At 50.2% G+C, this 21,800-nt stretch overlaps 1 protein-coding gene across 1 annotated transcript in view; it reads left to right on the forward strand.

The window, feature by feature from the left end:
• Nucleotides 1–21,800, forward strand: part of ryr2a (ryanodine receptor 2a (cardiac)) — a 91,156-nt gene that overhangs the window by 47,675 nt on the left and 21,681 nt on the right. The window contains 47 exon segments of the mRNA XM_084670451.1: nt 1–33; nt 320–423; nt 1,480–1,563; nt 1,768–1,927; nt 2,695–2,842; nt 3,532–3,731; nt 4,316–4,490; nt 5,384–5,592; nt 5,824–6,161; nt 6,368–6,482; nt 6,626–6,786; nt 6,882–7,041; nt 7,247–7,333; nt 7,981–8,207; nt 8,353–9,166; nt 9,284–9,484; nt 9,844–9,949; nt 10,193–10,336; nt 10,754–10,873; nt 10,989–11,142; nt 11,253–11,367; nt 11,691–11,823; nt 12,298–12,401; nt 12,742–12,877; nt 12,979–13,165; nt 13,724–13,832; nt 14,031–14,151; nt 14,329–14,498; nt 14,671–14,891; nt 15,086–15,176; nt 15,665–15,805; nt 16,153–16,316; nt 16,523–16,601; nt 16,771–16,860; nt 17,115–17,247; nt 17,401–17,468; nt 17,548–17,623; nt 18,047–18,170; nt 18,259–18,374; nt 18,501–18,565; nt 19,068–19,189; nt 19,707–19,756; nt 20,022–20,082; nt 20,288–20,526; nt 20,674–20,755; nt 21,052–21,182; nt 21,329–21,652. The exon segment at nt 1–33 is cut by the window's left edge and continues 72 nt beyond it. Coding sequence (XP_084526577.1) covers nt 1–33; nt 320–423; nt 1,480–1,563; nt 1,768–1,927; nt 2,695–2,842; nt 3,532–3,731; nt 4,316–4,490; nt 5,384–5,592; nt 5,824–6,161; nt 6,368–6,482; nt 6,626–6,786; nt 6,882–7,041; nt 7,247–7,333; nt 7,981–8,207; nt 8,353–9,166; nt 9,284–9,484; nt 9,844–9,949; nt 10,193–10,336; nt 10,754–10,873; nt 10,989–11,142; nt 11,253–11,367; nt 11,691–11,823; nt 12,298–12,401; nt 12,742–12,877; nt 12,979–13,165; nt 13,724–13,832; nt 14,031–14,151; nt 14,329–14,498; nt 14,671–14,891; nt 15,086–15,176; nt 15,665–15,805; nt 16,153–16,316; nt 16,523–16,601; nt 16,771–16,860; nt 17,115–17,247; nt 17,401–17,468; nt 17,548–17,623; nt 18,047–18,170; nt 18,259–18,374; nt 18,501–18,565; nt 19,068–19,189; nt 19,707–19,756; nt 20,022–20,082; nt 20,288–20,526; nt 20,674–20,755; nt 21,052–21,182; nt 21,329–21,652 — 7,192 coding nt within the window.

Raw genomic sequence — 21,800 nt, forward strand, 5'->3', positions numbered from 1 at the left:
AACAAGATTGAACTAGGCTGGACCTATGGAGCTGTGAGTAACACACGCACACACACGCTGCTCCAGCTCTATGTTAATAAGAATCACTGGGCTGTGAAGTGGGAAAGCAGTCCGTCTTGAGGTTCTACTGCACGCAGCAAGCCAATCAACCTGACAGGCAGACAGACAAGCAGACAGACAGGCAATCAGTCATTCAGACAGAGAGAGACAAACTGACTTACTAAATGAGTATGGTATGATATGACCTGTGTGACTGACAATGCATACGTTAGAAGCCCACAGTGGGTCATGCTGATTGGTTCCTGTGTGGTTCCTCCAGGTGCGAGATGACAATAAGCGGCAGCACCCATGTCTGGTGGAGTTCTCCAAGCTGCCCGAGCAGGAGAGGAGCTACAACCTGCAGATGTCCTTAGAGACACTCAAGTAGGTCCGCTTCTGGTCCCCTATCAGTACAGTTGGTTCCCAGCCACACAGGTCCATTTGGCCCAGTTCTAATCCAATCCTGTGTTAGCAGCCTGCTAAGTCCTAGCTTTAACTGCTAACTGCTAACTCCCTTAGATCTGACCTTGAATGAGGTGTAGTTGATTAGCAGGGCAGTTAGGGATTGTATTTGAAACACACTCAAAGTTGATCTGAAGATCAGGGATCTTATCCTTGGTAGATATATTAAATAGAGAGATGCTGTTATAATGAGAACATCTGATTGGTCTATTAAAGCCATGGATTCCAGTTCAAGATGACACGTGGATTAATGTGCCATCCACCCTGCCGCCAGCCACATTGATACACACATCACATGACTTGATCTCTGTTTCCATCTGGCACGTTTTTGTGATCGATGAGCAGTTTGTGACTGGCAAAATGATTTTCAATACCTGCTGTGGCTTTCCATCAACTGAATATCAGCCTCTTCTGACAGTTATTTTTCTCCAAGACTACCCATAGCCAATTCCACAAGTCATTTGAAACCTTCAGGGAATGACGATGTTAGTTTAATTAATTTCATAAGTCGAGGAGGGAGAGTAAGATTGAAGTGCTGGGCTGTGAGGAGACAGACACAAAGGGCTATCTAAATGCAAAAAGGGTTTTCCCTGAGCAGAATAATCAAGTACCAGAGTCTCTCTCTCTTTCTGCTCATTATCCATTATAAAAAAGGACACGCTAAAAAGTACTGATTATGTGCTTTTATGTTTAGGACTCAAAGTCTCCCATGGTGGGTTGGAGGTATTCTCCACATGGATTTTAAACTCTATTCCATACTGGACGCTTATGAGTTCTGATGGACCAGACTAACTGACCATACAGATGTACTGTACACTGTGTCAAACAGAATGTAGTGCTTCTGCTGCTGAATAGAAAGATATAAGTTCCCATGACCAATTCATCACTTCACCTCCCTTCACTGGTCACACTCTGAAGATGACAGCATTCTCTTACTGTACACCCACTCCTCAAACCTGTATATGTGTGTCTCCCCAGGACTCTCCTGGCTCTGGGTTGCCACGTTGGACTGGCTGATGAACATGCTGTTGAGAAGGTCAATAACCTCAAACTGTCCCCTACGTAAGTCCCTTGTCCACTAACATCTTACAGTTCATACCACAAGATCAGTATGTTACAGTATGCTACTGTTACATTATTTTGCAGTGTTTTATAGTATGGCTGGAGGGGAAACAACCCCAGTCAGCTTGTCTGAAGGAAGGAAGGTCATCAGGATGCATTTTCAGAGTATGTAAACCAGTTGTTTTCCCTCTCTCTCCGGGCCAGCTACGAGCTGTCCAGTGGCTACAAGCCGGCGCCCATGGACCTGAGCCACATCAAGCTGGCCTCCACCCAGGAGGCCATGGTGGACAAGCTGGCAGAGAACGCCCACAACGTCTGGGCGAGGGACCGCATCCGCCAGGGCTGGACCTACGGCATCCAACAGGTGTGTGTGTGATGTGTGTGTGTGTGTATGGTGAGGGTGGTCAATGTGTGTGCACGTCGGTATGCCTTACGCTGTCTCTATCCCAGTTATAAACAAAAAATGAAAGACATTTTAAAAGGCACTCTCGGTCTTAGACGGCTCTCAAATGTGTTTACAACTCCTGTACCTCTGGGAAGACAGTACAACAGCATAGTAACCAACTGTGCTGCAGGATTACATACATTACATCGTCTGGGTGGAAGGGGTAGATGGGGGTGAGGGAGGGGGGAGTAAGAAAATGAAGGGTGGCGAATGGAGAGGGAGCAAGCTAGCTGTAGGATTAACACTGCCAGGGTTATTCATGGCAGGGGTTAGCACACTCGCTAATGCAGACGCTCCACAATAATCCTGGCTGTGAAACCTGTCTGACAGCACACTCTGCTTTGTTCCTGCAGCTGAGATATGTTGGCAGGATCTTAGCATGTTAAGGAGCAGGTGTGTCCTGTGCAGGGCTCGCAACTCACTTTTTTCCTCACGGTCCCAGTACCGTCCCAAAGTGCAAAATGAACCGTCCCAAACTGAATTTGACCTGTCCCAAAATGTAAATCTTGTGTTTTTGCATTTGAAACAGTCTGACATGGATCTAGGTTATTTGCAACACGGGACTGTAATTACTTCTGTCATCAGAACAAGTCTGGATTGGAATGATAAAAAATATACACAGTAACAAAAAAGAAAAACAACTTCCTGTCCCCATTTCCTGACTAACCTCCTCCTCCCTGGTGAAGGATGTGAAGAACCGGAGGAACCCCCGTCTGGTTCCCTATGCTCTGCTGGACGAGAGAACCAAGAAGTCCAACAAGGATAGTCTGAGGGAGGCCGTACGTACTCTGCTGGGCTATGGATACAACCTGGAGGCCCCTGACCAGGACCATGGTATGGTCACTCACTCACACACCACACACACTAACACACACCCTTGTCTTCTTTGCAACAGCTCCGTCCATGCACTATTCTTTAGAATTCTTTATGACACCATTTTTAAACTGGCTATTTTTTTTTCTCTTCCTGGTGTGATTGAATTTATAGCTTTAGTGGGCCTGCATGAGTGACTTAGCTGTGCAAGCACCACGCCATGAATCACCTGGACAGTTGTTTACCTTCCGCTACCAGTTAGCTGCCAGGGTTAGCCCAGCTAGAGCTGCCTCTTCTGACGGATGCTGAGCAAGGCAAAACTGCCAATAAACTACGCATTTTGAAAAACACTTTGTCAGTTGGCCCTCTTGATGTTTTCTTTTCCCATCAACCCACAGGGAATAAATTGAATTCTATACTTCTTCACCAGCAAGGTCTCAAAGCAATCCTCAGATCACACCGCCAGCATACTGTTATACATCCTTCACCCTCTCTCTCTCTCTCTCTCTCTCTCTCTCTCTCTCTCTCTCTCTCTCTGTCTCTCTCTCTCTCTCTCTCTCTCTCTCTGTCTCTCTCTCTGTCTCTCTCTCTCTCTCTCTCTCTCTCTCTCTCTCTCTCTCTCTCTCTCTCTCTCTCTCTCTCTCTTTCTATCTCTCTCTCTCTCTCTCTCTGTCTCTCTCTCTCTGTCTCTCTCTCTCCAGCAGCCAGAGCAGACTTGAGCAACATGTCCGCCGAGCGTTTCCGTATCTTCCGTGCGGAGAAGCCCTACAGTGTGAACGCCGGGAGGTGGTACTTTGAGTTTGAGGTGGTGACGTCAGGGGAGATGAGGGTGGGCTGGGCACGGCCTGGCTGTCTGCCCGACCAGGAACTGGGCTCCGACGAGCACGCCTTCGTATTCGACGGCTTCAAGGTAACATCACCAGTTCACACTGTGTAATCTGTCCTGCCGTTGTTGCGGCTGTTCTGAGCGTATGAACAAAACGGAGCCACCGTGATGGTGATACTTTTGAGGAGTTGACCGTCTTCAGGACATCACTTAGCGAGAACGTGAAGGTATTCTCTATGCATAGACAGCCACTTAGGGAGAACGATGTGAAGCTGCGCTCCTCCATGCGGTCTGCCGTGGCCAGGGCGGGTGACTGAGCTGGCGGTTAGTCAGGCTGGTGTGAAGGCTGTCATTCTGTGAGTGGGCAGAAGGCGAGGGCTGAGGTGACTCACACTGTCAAGCACTGCAGGTGGTGACAACAGCTATTTATGACCAGTAGAGAGGAAGCTGGAGAGATTTGCATATGTATTTGTGTGTGAGTGTGTGTGCATTCTGCTTGTCTGTGTGTGTTTGCAGCGGTGTGTAAGATATCTAGAGAGAGAGAGAGAGAGAGTGTGGATGTGCATGCATGTGCGCGCATGCATGTGTGTTTGTGTGTGTCAGTACAGTATATACTGGTATACTGGTGACGTGTGTGTGTGTGTGCGTATCTTGTTTGCTTTGCTCAGGCCCAGCGGTGGCACCAGGGGAATGAGCACTTTGGGCGGTCATGGCAGTCAGGTGACGTGGTGGGCTGCATGGTGGACATGAACGAACAGACCATGATGTTCACCCACAACGGAGAGGTCTTACTGGATGACTCAGGGTCTGAACTGGCCTTCAAGGACTTTGAAGTTTGGGAAGGTTTGTGCCTCAACTCTGTTCTTCTCTCATTTAATCTGTATTACTGTAATCCCGTTGAGTCCCGTTCAAATAAAGTTTCCGGTCCAAAAAAACTGAGACAGAGAAAGAATTTAGGTTTGGCTACACTTCAACTAACGATTAACGTCACTGTTATGTCACCAATGACAGCACCATTTGTGCTTCTCTAAACCTCTATTAGCTACTATTAGTTCCACTGGCTGGCCTCCTGACACAGTATTTGAGCCAGACCAGAGAGGCCCGTGGCTGTGTCCACTATCCTGCTTCACTCCACTCTAGTTCACAGGACGCTGTCAAGTTCATTTGAAGTGTTCTCTCAACCACAACCACGCGCACACCCACACAAACTGTCAAATACACAAACATGGCATGGTCAGAGGCTAGCTTAGAGGCAGGGCTAAGCAGACTAGCAGTGCTGTAAGAGTCACACTGCTGATTGGGCACAAGCGCAATCCACAATCCCACAATCCACCTGGCCCGGTCTGATATGCTCCAACGGTAACAGACAGACACAACCAGGAAGTGGGCCTATGAAGGCATCCATGTGATTAGATAGAGTTTATGACAGAGAGGGCGTTAATTAAATAGATGTGATAGAGCTAATGAGCCAATTTTGAGTTTTTCATCAGGGTCATCAGCAGCCTGTCAAGTTGCAGGTGAAACAAGTGAACTTCAGAGCCATCTACTGGTCAGAGTAGGAGAATTCCAAAGGGATTTATTTGAGGAAAAACAAAAGAATCAAGGTCAATACATTTGCACATCCATATTTTGACCTACCAAAACTGTCATGGTAACCATGGTAAGGTAATGACCATGATGATAAAGATGACGGTGGTGGTGGTGGTGGTGATGATGTCCCTCGCTCCCTTTCCCAGGGTTCATCCCAGTGTGCAGTCTGGGTGTGTGTCAGGTGGGCCGCATGAACTTTGGCAAGGATGTGAGCACGCTCAAGTACTTCACCATCTGCGGCCTGCAGGAGGGCTACGAGCCGTTTGCCGTCAACATGAACCGTGATCTGACCATGTGGCTCAGCAAGAGGCTGCCTCAGTTCATACCTGTACCACACAACCACGAACACATCGAGGTGAGACTGACCTCAAACAAACAAGATCATGAACACCTGCTGAACTATACACCGCTACCCATGACAGTGGGATTTTCAGGTTTCCAGGCAATCTTAGTTTTAAGTATGACAAGGGTTTGACGATGAATGAACACATATTCACATACAGATGTACTCCCACCATGAACCCAGTATGACTCCTTCCTGACCCCTATGACTCATCCACCTTTGTGACCTCCCTGTGGCTTAAAGGTCACAAGGATCGACGGCACCGTGGAGATCCCGCCGTGCCTCAAGGTCACCCAGAGGTCGTTTGGCTCCCAGAACAGCAACACAGACATTGTGTTCTACCGCCTCAGCATGCCTATCGAGTGCGCCGAGGCCTTCGCCAAGTCCCCCGGTGGGACGCTGCCAGCCAACGGAGGCCTCTTCTCTCCCAAGAAGGAGCTGGAGGACTTTGAGACGGTGTCCGACTTTGAGGTCCTGATGAAGTCGGCCCATGGTCACATGGGCTCCAACGGCCCAGAGAAAGACGAGTTCAACAATCACAAAGACTATGCCCAGGAGAAGCCCTCCAAGCTGAAACAGAGGTAAGGAGACACACACCCAGTCTGGACTAAGGACTCTACCCAGTCATACTCCTGGGAGACTTCCTCCTTACACCATGTCCAGGCCTCACATGACGTCCTGTACTTTGCCTGCGTAAGATGTATTGACTGTGTGAATCATAACCCTAGTTGATGTTAGTACTACACCTTGCTCTAAGCCACAAAGCATGTGTGCTTGGTCATGGCAGGTTCATGCTGAAGAGGACCAAGCCAGACAACAGCAGCACCTCCTCCACCCGGCTGTCTGAGGAGGTGCTGGCTGACGACAGAGACGACTATGAGTACCTCATGCAGACTTCCACTGTGAGACGTGTTCATGCACACACACACACACACAGACTGCACACACACACACACACACACAAACACACGCACACACGGTATTAAAAGACTCCCACTCCCTACTTCAGACTGTGTATATTAACTGTGTGTGTGTGTCTCCCCAGTACTACTACTCGGTGCGCATCTTCCCCGGCCAGGAGCCGTCCAGTGTGTGGGTCGGCTGGGTCACTTCTGACTTCCACCAGCACGACACGGCTTTTGAGCTGGACAAGGTCCGCACTGTTACCGTTACCCTGGGCGACGAGAAGGGCAAAGTTCACGAGAGGTCAGTTTGAGTTGGAGTGCTCCCCGCAGGGCTGGTCTGTGTGAATAAGTCTCTGAATCTGTGATAAAAACCCTCACGTGTCCTCTCCTCTCCAGTATAAAGCGCAGTAACTGCTACATGGTGTGGGCAGGGGAGAGCACCAGTCCAGGGCAGGGCAGGAACAACAACGGGCTGGAGATCGGCTGTGTGGTGGACTCTGCTAACGGACTGCTCTCCTTCACTGCCAATGGCAAGGAGCTCGGTACCTACTACCAGGTAAAGTACACAGCACAGTCACCAGCAAGTAGCACAGTGGGTTAGAACAGGGCCTCACTGAAGGTCCCTCCCTCCTTCTTTCTCTCTCCCCCTGTCTCTCTCCCTCTGTCTCCCTCCCTCTCTCGCTCTCTCTCTCTCCCTCTCTCTCTCCCTCTCTGTCTCTTTCCCTCTGTCTCTCTGTCTCTCCCTCGCTCTGTCTCTCCAGGTGGAGCCCAGTACCAAGCTGTTTCCTGCTGTGTTCGCTCAGGCCACCAGCCCTAACATCTTTCAGTTTGAACTGGGGCGCATGAAGGTGAGGATCCACTCCCACACAAACACAACCAGCTGGTGACAGAATAGAGCCACAGCTTTCTAGGCCAGCCTCAGAGTAGGGGAGGTGTTGGAGGAACAGGGAACAAGGAGGACCTCGCACCAACTGAAGAGACGAGCTGTTTGTCTCACTCCTGTTTTTCACTGGTCTCATGTACTGAAAAGCTGCACTGAAAGCTACTCTCCTACTGTCTTCCTGGCTCAGACTGTCTGCTTGTCTGTTGAGGGAGAAATGGAAGGATTTACCATTGGCATCAATTAATCCTCAAGTCCTACTTTACGTTACCTTATTGATGGCATACATTATGAATGTTTTACATTATCCAATCTATTGATATATTCTTACTACTACATTGATTGACATTGATTCTAGTATTGCAGTGTTTCCCAATCTTTGCCTTGCTTTGACCAGGAGGGAAGCTGTCTGGACCATACTGTATATCTCATCATTACCAAGGACTGCCCTTTGTACTCTTCACCTTGCTTCTCTGAAACCAGCTATTGTTTCCCATGTCTGTGTTTTCTCTGTGTTCTCTATGAAAACCATCTCTCTGACCTTCATCCCTCAGAGAGAGTTTGCAGCAAAATGCCTTGCCCTGTCTCTCAATATATTTGTGTCTGTGCTACCAGAACGTGATGCCCTTGTCGGCTGGGCTGTTTAAGAGTGAGAGGAAGAATGCCACCCCCCAGTGCCCCCCCCGGCTGCACATCCAGTTCCTGACCCCCGTCCTCTGGAGCCGCGTCCCCAACCACTTCCTGAAGGTGGAGGTGTCGCGCGTCAATGACCGCCACGGCTGGCTGGTGCAGTGTTCAGAACCGCTCCAGTTCATGTCGCTGCACATCCCCGAGGAGAACAGGTACGCTGCTCACTTTCGGGCCTTGTGTTTCACGCCTCGGTTCGTCGGCAAAAATACATGGGGCTTGCGTCTCGGGATACCCGCTGGCCTGCCCTCCGCTGAAACGCGTGTGTGCGCGCGTGTCCGTGTGTGTGTGTGTGTCCAGGTCGGTGGACATCTTGGAGCTGACGGAGCAGAAGGAGCTGCTGAAGTTCCACTACCACACCCTGCGCCTCTACTCGGCCGTGTGCGCCCTGGGCAACAACCGCGTGGCCCACGCCCTCTGCAGCCACGTGGACGAGGCTCAGCTCCTCTACGCCATCGACAACAAGTACATGCCCGGCCTGCTGCGGACGGGCTACTACGACCTCCTCATAGACATCCACCTCAGCACCTACGCCACGGCCCGGCTCATGATGAACAACGAGTACATCGTGCCCATGACGGACGAGACCAAGAGCATCACGCTGTTCCCGGACGAGAGGAAGAAGCACGGCCTCCCCGGGATCGGCCTCAGCACCTCGCTGCGGCCCAGGATGCACTTCTCCTCGCCGAGCTTCCTGTGCGGGGCGGGGGGCTCGGGAGGGGGCGGGGACTGTTTCCAGAACAGCCCCGAGTTTCCGCTGGACATCCTGAAGACGAAGACGATCGAGATGCTGACGGAGGCGGTGAGGGAGGGCAGCCTGCACGTCAGGGACCCTATAGGGGGCAGCACTGAGTTCCTGTTCGTCCCTCTCATTAAGCTGTTCTACACGCTCCTCATCATGGGCGTGTTCCACAACGGGGACCTGAAGAACATCCTGCAGCTGATAGAACCCAGCGTGTTCTCCGAAGGGGGTGACGAGCCCACGGAGAAGCCTGAGAAGGAAGGCAGTAAGGTGGAGGCGCGGGGGGAGGGGGCCGTGGGGGGGGATGGGGGGATTAAGGTCCCCAAGGAGGGCCTCCTGCAGATGAAGCTACCAGAGCCTGTAAAACTCCAGGTAGGAAAGTCTCCTCGCGTACTGCAGCGCAGTCACACCTGAGCTCACTGATGACCTCCCTCCTCACCAGTGCGCGCGTGTGTGTTGGTGTGCTCGGATGTGCGTGTGTGTCTCCAGATGTGCCACCTGCTCCAGTACCTGTGTGACTGTCAGGTGAGGCATCGCATCGAGGCGGTGGTGGCATTCTCTGACGACTTTGTGGCCCATCTCCAGGACAACCAGCGTTTCCGCTACAACGAGGTCATGCAGGCTCTCAACATGTCTGCTGCCCTGACCGCCCGCAAGACCAAAGAGTTCAGATCCCCCCCACAGGAACAGGTACAGCAGGAAGGGAACCTTGACAGAGGAGAGGAGAGGAGAGGAGAGGAGAGGAGAGGAGAGGAGGGGAGAGGAGGGGAGGGGAGGGGAGAGGAGAGGAGAGGAGAGGAGAGGAGAGGAGAGGAGAGGAGAGGAGAGGAGAGGAGAGGAGGGGAGGGGAGGGGAGGGGAGGGGAGGGGAGATGGGAAAGGTTAGGGAGGGGGCATGGTGAGAGAGGGTGAGAGGAGTTTATCATGTAGCTGTAATACAGAAAAATCTTTTTTTTTTGAAAATCATTGATTGTTTTCATCATCATACTTTCTATGTGTAGTTTATCAACCTGCTGGCTCCTCCATGCTCCTCCATGCTCCTCCCTGTAGATCAACATGCTGCTGAACTTCAAGGAAGAGAAGCAGGAATGTCCATGTCCAGAAGACATCAGAGAACAGCTACTGGACTTCCATGAAGACCTCATGATTCACTGTGGTAATGCTGGTCTAGCCGATCTACAGCCATGTCCTTGACAGTGGCTCTAGTCACTTCATGACTGCAAATCATCTCCTCATTATCCTTTTAGTAATCAACGACACACATCTTAATTAAATCACATTCATTATATTTGATTATCTGGTCACCAAAGGAGACCCTCCCACATATACACACGCACACACACACTCTCTACTCCTCAGGAGGTAACTGTGTCCTGTGTGTGTGTGTTGTGTTGTGCAGGTATAGAGATGGACGATGACCGGGCGAGTGAGGGCGACAGTGACTTTACCATCCGGGGCAGACTGATCTCCCTCGTGGAGAAGGTGGCCTACTTGAGGAGGAAAATGACTGACCTACCCAAGAAAAAACAAGCCAAGAAGCCCAGTAAGCCCTTTCTTTCGTCCTGTCTTCCTGTGGGAGAGGCTGGGAGCAGGGAGCAACACAGCAGAATACACTGGCCTCATTATGACAACGGCGTCCTCTACACAGTACACCTAGTTCTAGTGTTCTAGTTTTTTTCACACTCAGAACACTGTAATTCAATCATTCAATTTTGGGTTGACTATTCCATTTCACTTTACCCTTTTTTTACATTGTTTTCCTTATGAGAAGCTCATAACCTGCCACCTTAAGGAACAAGCAAAACCTGCCACCTTAAGGAACAAGCACAAGCAAAACAAACTCCCCAGTAGATGTGCCACATTTTTGTGTGTCTGTGTGTGTGTGTTTATGTGAGTGTGTATGTGTGTGAATGTGTTTGTGCTTGTGTTTGTGACGGTCGTGCCTGTCTGTGTCCTCCAGGTACCCTCCAGCAGCTCATCTCAGACACCATGGTGCGCTGGGCGCAGGAGTCTGTCATCGAGGACCCAGAGCTGGTCAGAGCCATGTTTGTCCTGCTGCACCGCCAGTACGATGGCATCGGTACGCTCCCACAAGAAACAAGCCCACCCAACCCTGCAGAGGGTACACCCTGTAAAGCTTGGGATAGCTGTGTTTGGAAGACCAAACAGTCCTAACCTCGGCTGAACTTCTGCAGGTGGCCAGGTGAGGGCGCTGCCCAAGACCTACACCATCAACTCAGTGTCAGTGGAGGACACCATCAACCTGCTGGCGTCTCTGGGCCAGATCAGGTCTCTGCTGTCTGTCCGCATGGGCCGGGAGGAGGAGAAGCTCATGATCAGGGGCCTGGGGTGAGGAGAGGACCAAACAAAGACACGCCGGCTGTTTACTGCAGACCCCAGGTCTGCTTGGGTCGAAAGAGCCAAGATGGCGGTGTGTAAGCCAGTGTGTTTCTCCTCAGTGACATCATGAACAACAAGGTGTTCTACCAGCACCCTAACCTGATGAGGGCCCTGGGAATGCACGAGACGGTCATGGAGGTCATGGTTAATGTGCTCAGTGGAGGAGAGTCCAAGGTAACAAACTCATCAACGAGCTAACTGACTAACCACCCACTAAGCAACTAACCAACCAATTACTGACAGCCTTATTTACTCCTTAGTTGCACCGTTGTACTACTGTGTAATACATTTGGCATTTGCATGGGATAGGTTTGCCGCCATTTTAGATCTAATTGACTCAAGATAAGCTGTCTTTCATGTATAAACTTGTTAGAAACAGTGACTATGATTCTCCCTCTCAAGTTTTTTATGAGGGCCCTCTGTGTGTGATGTGTGACAGCGACGTCACCCTGACACAACCAGTAATAGTGTGCGACTTCTCTATCACTTCTGTTAAGGAAATCACATTTCCTAAGATGGTGGCCAACTGCTGTCGTTTTCTTTGCTACTTCTGTCGCATCAGTAGACAAAACCAAAAAGCCATGTTTGACCACCTCAGTTACCTGCTGGAAAACAGCAGCGTCGGCCTTGGTAAGCGCATGTTTATATTGGGTTTTTATTGTTTTTCTATTTCACTGTGATGAGATCTTTGGTACTTTGACACAGTCTATTAGACCTTTACTGGCAGTTGAGCTCACCCTCATTCTGTAGTCGCAGAGACAGTGCATTACATTAGTACACAGAGCATAAACTATGGTGTTATCTTTATTTACGCCTGCAGCAAGTGTAGCGATGAATGCAGTTCTAAAATCAGTCGAGGGTTCCTGATTATTCTGTGTCTCTGTGTATCCTGCACATTTCCTCATCCATCTTCTCATCCCTCTTTCCCATCCTCTACCTTCCAACTTTGCTGCCGCCTGCATCTCCTTCTCCTTTCCTCCCTATTCTCCTTTCCTCTCCCCTCTTCTGCATCCCCCCCCCCATTGCCTTTGTCCCCTTCCCCCCTCCACTCCCTCTCCTCCTTCCCTGGCCCCCTTCTCTCCCTTGGCTCCCTCCCCCTCCTAGCTTCCCCCTCCATGCGAGGTTCGACCCCCCTTGATGTAGCTGCGGCATCAGTGATGGATAACAATGAGCTGGCTCTGGCCCTCAGGGAGCCTGACCTGGAGAAGGTACTGTATCTCTCTCTCACTCTCTTTTCCTCTTTTCTTCTTTCTCTCTCTGTCCCTCCCACTCTCTCTCCTTCTGTTTCTTTCCCTCTCAGCCCTCCTCTCTCTCCTTTTCTTAGCCCTCCCCCTACCTCTGCCCAACAGAACTAACTTTATTCAGGCCAGCCAGTACTCTGTATAAATTCTTGTTGTATTTATAGACTGACTCCCAGAGTGCTTCCTCGTACAGTATGTATGCAGCTGCTCACCTGACAAGCTGAAGTATCCTGTCAAATGAACTTCACCCTTGACTGGCCGACATTAGAATGACCCTGGTCTTACCCCCCCCCCCCCCCTCCCCCAGGTGGTTCAGTACCTCGCAGGGTGTGGACTGCAGAGCTGTGTCATGCTGGTTTCCAAGGGTTACCCTGACATCGGCTGGAACCCTGTGGAGGGTGAACGCTACCTGGACTTCCTGCGCTTCGCTGTCTTCTGCAACGGTCCCTGTTTTCACACTAGCCTTGGTCCTTTGCTCCCATAATGCTTTGCAGCTCAACGTTACCCATCTGAGATACTGAACTGTTTCCTTCTGTCCGATCAGGTGAGAGCGTGGAGGAGAACGCCAACGTGGTAGTGAGGCTGCTGATTCGCCGGCCAGAGTGCTTTGGTCCTGCGCTACGTGGTGAGGGCGGCAACGGTCTGCTGGCGGCCATGATGGAAGCCATCAAGATTTCGGAGGATCCCAGTCGAGATGGACCCTCCCCCACCTCAGAAGCCAGCAGGACACTGTAGGTGACATAGAAGCTTCATTGTTGTACAAACTTCTCATTGGCTAATCTTCCGCCCACCATTTATCGGATGACTTTTCCTCAGTTCTGTGGAACTTCTCAAACTTTTTAAATCAAATGTGTGTGTTCCGGGACATGTAAGTCTCTCTCTCCCTTTTTCTTTCCCTCCGTCTGCTCTCATTCACTCTCATTAACTGGCTTCTGTCTCCCTCCACCTCCCTTTCTCTCTTTCCCCTATCCCCCTTTCTCTCCTATCCTCTATTGCCAAAAAGGTGGCTCATTACTCTCCAGCGCTCTCCTTCTGTCATGCTCTGCCAAGTGTTGCATAACTGCTTGTGCCTTTCCTGCACAGTGTGTTTGAGGGAGACGTTACAATACATCGTATCACCTCAGAACATGACAAAGGCTCAGGCCCTGGAACGCACTTACTGCACACCAGCAACAGGAAAGGCCAAACCTGTAGACAGAGATAACAGGAACTATCCATGCCTGTTTCTGCGTGGTGTGTGTGTGGTGTAAATGATGGCGTCATGATGTGTGTGTGTTCCCTCACAGCAGCGACATGTTGGAGGATGAGGAGGATGACACCATCCACACCGGCAACGCCATAATGACCTTCTATGCTGCTCTCATTGACCTGCTGGGACGCTGTGCTCCGGAGATGCATGTGAGACACAAGAGTAGCGCCTCCTACTGGTGGTGGTGGTGGGGAGGTCTGTAGACCAGTATAGGGGACAAGGAAGAGCTAACAACACTCATTTTACAACAGTAGGAAATGCGGATGGCAGTTTCCAGGTGTGGGACAATGTGGCTTTTTCTACAGTAGGGAGGTTTTGATGTTTGTGTGTGTGTGTGTTGTCCCCAGTTGATCCACGCAGGGAAGGGCGAGGCCATCCGTATCCGAGCCATCCTGCGTTCCCTCATCCCCATCGAGGACCTGGAGGGGGTTATCAGTATCCCCTTCCCCATGCCCACCCTCGCCAAAGGTGGGGTTGTCACACCTCCATAAGGGGAACAGTGGACTAGTTTTTTTGACGAGCACATGCTGTACAAGCCGTTTTCTAAATGTATCTGGTTATTCTCTGTATCCATACCATAGTGATCCACAGTTCGACTGATAAGTGTGTTTGTTTGTTTGTTTGCATGTGTGTGTGTTGTCTCAGACGGATCGGTGGTGGAGCCGGATATGTCGGCAGGGTTCTGTCCAGACCACAAGGCAGCCATGGTTCTGTTCCTGGACCGGGTCTACGGTATTGAGGATCAGAACTTCCTGCTGCACCTTCTGGAGGTGGGCTTCCTGCCAGACCTGAGAGCTGCAGCTTCCCTGGACACGGTGAGGAGAGAGAGACAGAGAGAGAGAAAGAGGGAGAGAGAGACAGACAGACAGAAAGAGAGAGAGACAGAGAGAGAGAGAAAGAGGGAGAGAGAGAGGGGATCTGCACCTCTTGAGGCTGTATGACTAAGCGGGTATTCCACCCCCCCCCCCCCCCCCCCCCCCCCGCCAGGCGGCCCTCAGTGCCACAGACATGGCCCTGGCCCTCAACAGGTACCTGTGCACGGCCGTGCTCCCCCTCCTCACCAAGTGTGCCCCGCTGTTCGCCGGGACGGAGCCCTTCGCCTCGCTCATCGACTCCCTCCTCCACACCGTGTACCGGCTGTCTAAAGGCTGCTGCCTGACCAAGGCCCAGAGGGACGCCATCGAGGAGTGTCTGCTCGCCGTCTGCGGGTGAGACACAGCCAGGCTCTTGTGGCTGCTCTTTTATGAAACCTCTCCCCAGATCCAATCGTCCAACTGCCGCTTGCTGAAATGTCATTAACTCTTAATCGGTTCAGCCCGACCCCTTTAGGGCTCGTCAGTGGGTTTGTTATTCAGTGCAGGTAATAACCGAGGATGTTGTCGTCATTTTTGTCTCCCTTTAGTAAACTAAGGCCGTCGATGATGCAGCACCTGCTCAGGCGCCTGGTGTTTGATGTTCCTCTCCTCAACGAGCACACCAAGATGCCTCTCAAGGTGGTGTAGGAGCACACCCTGCATCTACACCCTGCAGCTACACCCTGCAGCTTCATCCTGCAGCTACACCCTGCAGCTTCATCCTGCAGCTACACCCTGCACACACACCCTACAGCTACACCCTGCAGCGTAACCCTGCACACACACACTGCACATTATCCCTGCAGCTACACCCTACAGCTACACCCTGCACATACACCCTGCACACACACCCTGCATCTACAAATTGGATATTCACACTGCAACATACCATGCAGTTGTACACTGACTATAACCATAAATATGACACACAGCGAACTCACCAAGTTACCTCTCAAGGAGACACTGTAACACACAGGGAGTCACAGCTTCATATCACATCACGTCCTACACCTCTGGTGATCTATGAGTCGTTTACTTGAAGATGATCCTGTACATCGATGGTCGAAACGTTCTTCAGTTTCCACTGATCGGTGACTACTATGCTGAACTCTGTTTCCTCCATCCAGCTGCTGACCAATCACTATGAGCGTTGTTGGAAATACTACTGTCTGACGGGGGGGTGGGGCAGTTTCGGAGCCTCGTCAGACGAGGAGCTCCACCTCTCCAGGAAGCTGTTCTGGGGAATCTTTGACGCCCTTTCACGCAAGGTAGACCAATCAATTACCACATCAATCAATCAGTTGTACAACTTTATTGATATGGGTACCATAGGTTTACATTTGGACATTGGCACAAAAATTATATTGATTGTATACAGCAGCCTGACCGCTACAGGAGACTAGCAGGGGAATCTGGCAGGACTATAGTACCTCCTAGTGGCTCTTAGTTTTTCATTCCTGAATTTGTGTGTGTTTGTTTGCGTGTATATGTGTCTGCCTCTGTGTGTGCCTGTGTTTTGTGTGTGTGTCTGTGTTTGTATCTGTATGTCTGTGTGTGTGTGTGTGTGTGTTTGTATGTCTGTGTGTGTGTGTGTGTGTGTGTTGGCTCCCTCCAGAGGTACGACCAGGAGCTGTTCAAGCTGGCCCTGCCCTGTCTGAGTGCTGTTGCCGGGGCGTTGCCCCCTGACTACATGGAGTCTACCTATGTGGCCATGATGGAGAAGCAGTCGTCCATGGACGCGGAGGGCAACTTCAACCCTCAACCAGCAGACACCGCTAAGTAAGACCTGGAAACACTCTTAAATGCCAGATAAGGTCATGACTTGCCAACAGGGCTTTTCTGAGCGATAACAACAGTCAAACCCCTGTTACTGTAGCATAAGGATACCCCCCCTGTTTGACAGGAACTAAACCTTTTGTTTCGATGTGATTAGCAGGGCAGTATTACTGCTAACATTCTCTATGTTTTCTACTTCTCTACACCAGTGTGAACGTCCCAGAAAAACTAGACTATTTCATCAACAAATACGCCGAACACTCCCATGAGAAGTGGTCCATGGACAAGGTGGATTTACACTTATAATAATAATACAATTGTATTTCATCCAGTTAGATAGCTAAATGAGATAGTTCAAACAAAGACGTACGGTGATACTGTAATGCAGCCATACAGGAGTCTGCTAGTAGCATGTACATGGCCTGTAGACATCCTCCTCTCCTCCTCTCTCTCCTAGTTTGCCATCGGATGGGTGCATGCAGAGCTGCAGTGTGAGGCCTCCAAGAGCCACCCTCTCCTCAAGCCCTTCAAAGGCCTGTCTGAGAAGGTCAGACCTCAGGGGATGACTGGACAGATCAGGGACTACAGTGCACCACATGTCATCCCTGCTAGGGATCCGTGTACATAACAGTGTGACTAGGTGTCAGTGTGTTTTTGTGAAGGTTGAGTGTTAATATTCCTCATGTCAAGCGAGAACCAGGGCTGAGACTTAGTTTGGTCATTATGGATGACATCGCTTGTTTACCACCCGTCCGTCCATCCATGCCTCCCTCCTTCTGTGTTGTTCCTCCTCTGCTGTAGGATAAGGAAGTGTACCGCTGGCCCATCAAGGAGTCTCTAAAGACCATGCTAGCCTGGGGCTGGAGCATAGAGAGGACCAGGGAGGGTGACCCTGCCAGCCTGCACAACAGGTCCAGACGCATCTCACAGGCCAGTCAGGTAGATGCACACACACACGCTCATACACATACTGTACATACACATGCAATGATACACACACACAACATTATAAACACAAACACACACACACACACACACTGACAGAGTAACAAAATAAAGAAACTCTTTTGTGTCCAGTTGTCGACAGAAGGAGCACCTGGCTTTATCCCTAGACCCATCGATATGAGTAACGTGACTCTGTCTCGAGACCTACACGTGAGTTAGAAGTATTCCTACTCAATGTTCACTCTGCTGTAATGGACGAACCCTTGCACTCACTTTTCTTGTCTTTTAGTCGATGGCAGAACTGCTTGCAGAGAATTACCACAATATTTGGGCCAAAAAGAAGAAATATGAGCTTGAAGCTAAAGGTTAGTACAGTTTTAGTATGGCCTCTGTCCAAGAATAAACCAGGCCCATTATCCCCCTGAAAGAAAAGTTGTAGGTGTGAAAACGGTTGCTGTCTGTCTCCTGTATCCTTGTGCCTTCTGGGTTGATCTTTAAGGTAGGAAAGTATTGTTGACTGATGAAGGTAAATCTGATTAACTCCTGCTGCTAGCATTGCTGCTGATAGCAACAGTTATTAGCTTAGCCTCATTGCTAGTACCGGTACTAGGCCTTCAGAGAGCTTCTTGATTTACATCAACTCCTGACTGAAGTTTGCTATCTCTAAATGTTTTCTGATTCTGCCGGGGGAACTACTCACAGTGTGGCCTGTGAGCGTTGATGTCTGACAGTAACGACCAGCAGATGGCAGTGTTTCACAATCTCTCACTGACTTGTGTCTCGTTAAGGTGGAGGAAGCCATCCTCTGCTGGTGCCCTATGACACGCTCACTGCCAAAGAGAAATCCAAAGACAGAGAAAAAGCACAAGAGATCCTCAAATTCCTGCAAATCAATGGATACAATGTTTCTAGGTAAGGAATGTGTTTCGGGAGTGTGTTTTCGTATGTGTGTGTGTGTGTGTGTCCATAGTGTTTTCCCAGACATGGTTTCTCTGTGCAGGTGTGTGAAGGAGCAGGAGTTGGACACCCCTTCTATAGAGAAGCGTTTTGCCTACACCTTCCTCCAACAGCTCATCACCTATGTAGACCAAGCTCACGAGCACATGCTGGAGTTTGGTGAGGGCTGTCACACACATCCAGTCTGGAATATTCAACCTACTTCTCTTTAGGTGTGTGAGTGTGGGCTACGAGTGTCTGTTTGTGCGCTCGTGTTCCTGAAGCCGTCTGTCTCTCTCGTTTCAGATGTCGGAACACGACCTAAAGGAGAGAAGGTTCCCCACGAACAGCAGATCAAGTTTTTTGGAAAGGTCCGTTTGTCTGTTTGCCCGACTAGCCGCCCGGCTTGGTGTCTGGGTTTCTCGTTGTCTGTCTATCTCTACCCTTTTCTCTCTGGTATATTTTTAGGTTGTTGTGTCATAGCCAGGGAGGGTATCTGGAAGCCACAGCTTTTGATCTGCTAAGCACATTGTTCCCCAGTTACGGAGAGGTCAGACCTGCAGCTTCCTGTAAACAAACATCAAACAGTGCTGCTATTAACACTCTAATGCAATAGCCATGGAGCCCTGTTGTGCTGAGGGCTGATGTACATCACCTCACATCACTACAATGTTTACCACTGACTCACTCAAATCAATACAGGGAGAAACAGGAATGGGAAATAGGAGGCCCAATTATGCGGCGTTACAGAGAGGACAGTCATTAACTATGGGGCGGGAGATGCCCTCAGGACAAGGTGTCTTTTGGGAATAGAAAAGTGTTTGTTGGTTGTTTTTGGTTGAAGAACTGTGTCTGCTGTCTTCATGAACACAGGTTGTCCTGCCACTGGTCGACCAGTACTTCAAGAACCACCGCCTCTACTTCCTGTCCACAGCCATTCGACCAATCAGCAGTGGGGGCCACGCCTCCAATAAAGAGAAGGAGATGGTGACCAGGTGAGGAGTACCACCAGATCGATAGATGTGTCTGGATTGTGTAAACTCTACTTGCCATGTCTCCTCCTGTTTGCAATAATAGAGGTGATCAGAGACAAATGTAGATGGATGTTGTCAGACTTCCTGGGTCTTTAGATCAGTGTTTGGGAGAGAGAGGAGATGAGCTAAGTTGTTTGCATTAGAGTAGGAATATTTCCTTAAGGGTCTTAATAAATCAAACATAGTGGATTTCATGCTACTAACCCAGGATGTCCTTGTAATTTAAATTCAGACATCTTAGACATTTTCACACAGGCACACAGACACACACACTCAAACACAAACAAAAAAACACTTCTAACGTTGCTCAGTCTTTTATACCAGTCTGTGTTTCTGTCTTTCAAGTTGTCCTCCCTTGATCACTCACATCTGCTCTGTTTCCTTTCTGTTTCTGTACTTTTTCCTTTCACTGTAATTCGTTCATCTCTCCCCCCCCCCCCCTCCGCTTATCCTTCTCTACACTTCTTTTCTTCTTCAGTCTGTTCTGCAAACTGGGAGTTCTTGTCAGACATAGGATATCCTTGTTTGGTAAGGAGAGACAGCAGAGCTGTCACGTTTGTGTGTGTGTGTGTTGGGTTTTTCTGCTCTGCTCTTTTCCTGACATACTTGTACTCAGGAAAAGATAATCTGACTGGCCGGTTCATTTGGGATTACATTTGGCGTCTTGTGTTTGTTTTTCTACAAGAGCATGTATGTGTTGCGTGGTGTGGCATGTGATATTCACCGCCCAGACTGCAGAAGACTGCTCTCTGCTACAGTACCACACTCACTGTTCCTCTGGCGCAATCCGCAGGAAATGATGCCATCTCCATTGTCAACTGTCTTCACATACTGGGACAAACCCTGGATGCCAGGTATGTTACCTGACTTTCAATTGGGTGTGTTCCACAAGTCATAAATACATATATTATGTGTATTTATAGATAGATGGATGGATTCATCTTATTTTAAGGCTAATCTTGGAGTGAACTACTTATAAAATACAATCCTCTGCTGCCTTATGTGTATGCTCTGTGTGTGTGTGTGTATGCTCTGTGTGTGTGTGTGTGCCTCCACCAGGACGGTGATGAAGACGGGTCTGGAAGCGGTGAAGGCGGCCCTGAGGGCGTTCTTTGACAACGCTGCCGAGGACCTGGAGAAGACCCTGGAGAACCTGCGTCAGGGCCAGTTCACACACACACGCAGCCAGCCCCGCGGCGTCACACAGATCATCAACTACACCACCTTCGCCCTGCTGCCCGTCCTCTCCTCCCTCTTCGAACACATCGGCCAGAACCTGTTCGGAGAAGACCTCATACGTGAGAACCTTCAAATGACACGCCTTCGTGTGCCTACTAACCATGCAGGAGATAGAGGCTACAGAGATGACGGACTAAGTAATGGGATGTTTGTGGTTGTTTATGTTGTAGTGTTCTGACATGTTGGGCCATATGTGTTGTTCTCAGTGGATGACATCCAGGTGTCGTGCTACCGCATCCTAAACAGCCTGTACTCTCTGGGCACCAACAAGAGTATCTACGTGGAGAGGTACTGCCTCCCCCTGCTGTACAGTGCATGTTGGTGTGGGTTGGTGATTGTGGACAGCGTTGATCTGTATTGCTCTGTCTCTGTCTCTGTCTCTGTCTCTGTGTCTGTGTCTGTCTCTGTGTCTGTCTCTGTGTCTGTCTCTCTCTCTCTCTCTCTCTCTCTCTCTCTCTCTCTCTCTCTCTCTCTCTCTCTCTACCTCTCTCTACCTCTACCTCTCCCTCTCCCACGTTCTCTCCCTCTGTCTTTTACTCTCTCTCATTTTCTCTCTCTTTCTTGTCCGCCCCGTCCTCCTGCAGACAGCGTCCGGCGATGGGGGAGTGTCTGGCTGCGTTCTCTGCAGCTTTCCCGGTGGCCTTCTTGGAGCCTCACCTCAACAAGTTCAACAGCTACTCCATCTACAACACCAAGGGGGCCAGAGACAGGACTGGTAGAACAATACCATTTTAGCCTTTCAATGTAGTTCACAAGGGAACAGAAATTGTTGTCCCGATTCTCGTCAAAATAAACAGTACCACCATTAATTCTCTCTTTTTTCTCCTTTTCTCCCCCCCCCCCCCCGAACTCCTTTCCCAGCCCTTGGGCTCCCCTCCCAGGTTGAGGAGGCCTGTCCAGCCATCCCCTCTCTGGAGAAGTCCCTGGAGGAGATCATGAACCTGGCCGAGTCTGGGATGCGCTACACCCACATGCCCCACGTCATGGAGGTGGTCCTGCCCATGCTGTGCAGCTACATGTCTCACTGGTGGGAGCATGGACCCGAGAACCACCCGGTCGAACGGGCCGACAGCTGCTGCACGTCGCTCACTTCTGACCACATGAACACCCTGCTTGGGAACATCCTGAAGATCATCTACAACAACCTGGGAATCGACGAGGGCGCCTGGATGAAACGACTGGCTGGTAGGGAGGGCAGCCCCCGGGCAATACTCAGCTATAAGACACAGTTAACCTTGACTGAGCCAAGCATGGTATTGAAAACATGTTGTGGCCAAGGTTCTATGCTTAAACTGGACAATTCCTAACTGCCCGTCTCTGCCTTCTAACCCTG

The sequence above is a fragment of the Hypomesus nipponensis genome, chromosome 13, assembly GCF_054491055.1.
Source record: "Hypomesus nipponensis isolate SF chromosome 13, ASM5449105v1, whole genome shotgun sequence".
Classification (NCBI taxonomy): Eukaryota; Metazoa; Chordata; class Actinopteri; order Osmeriformes; family Osmeridae; genus Hypomesus; species Hypomesus nipponensis.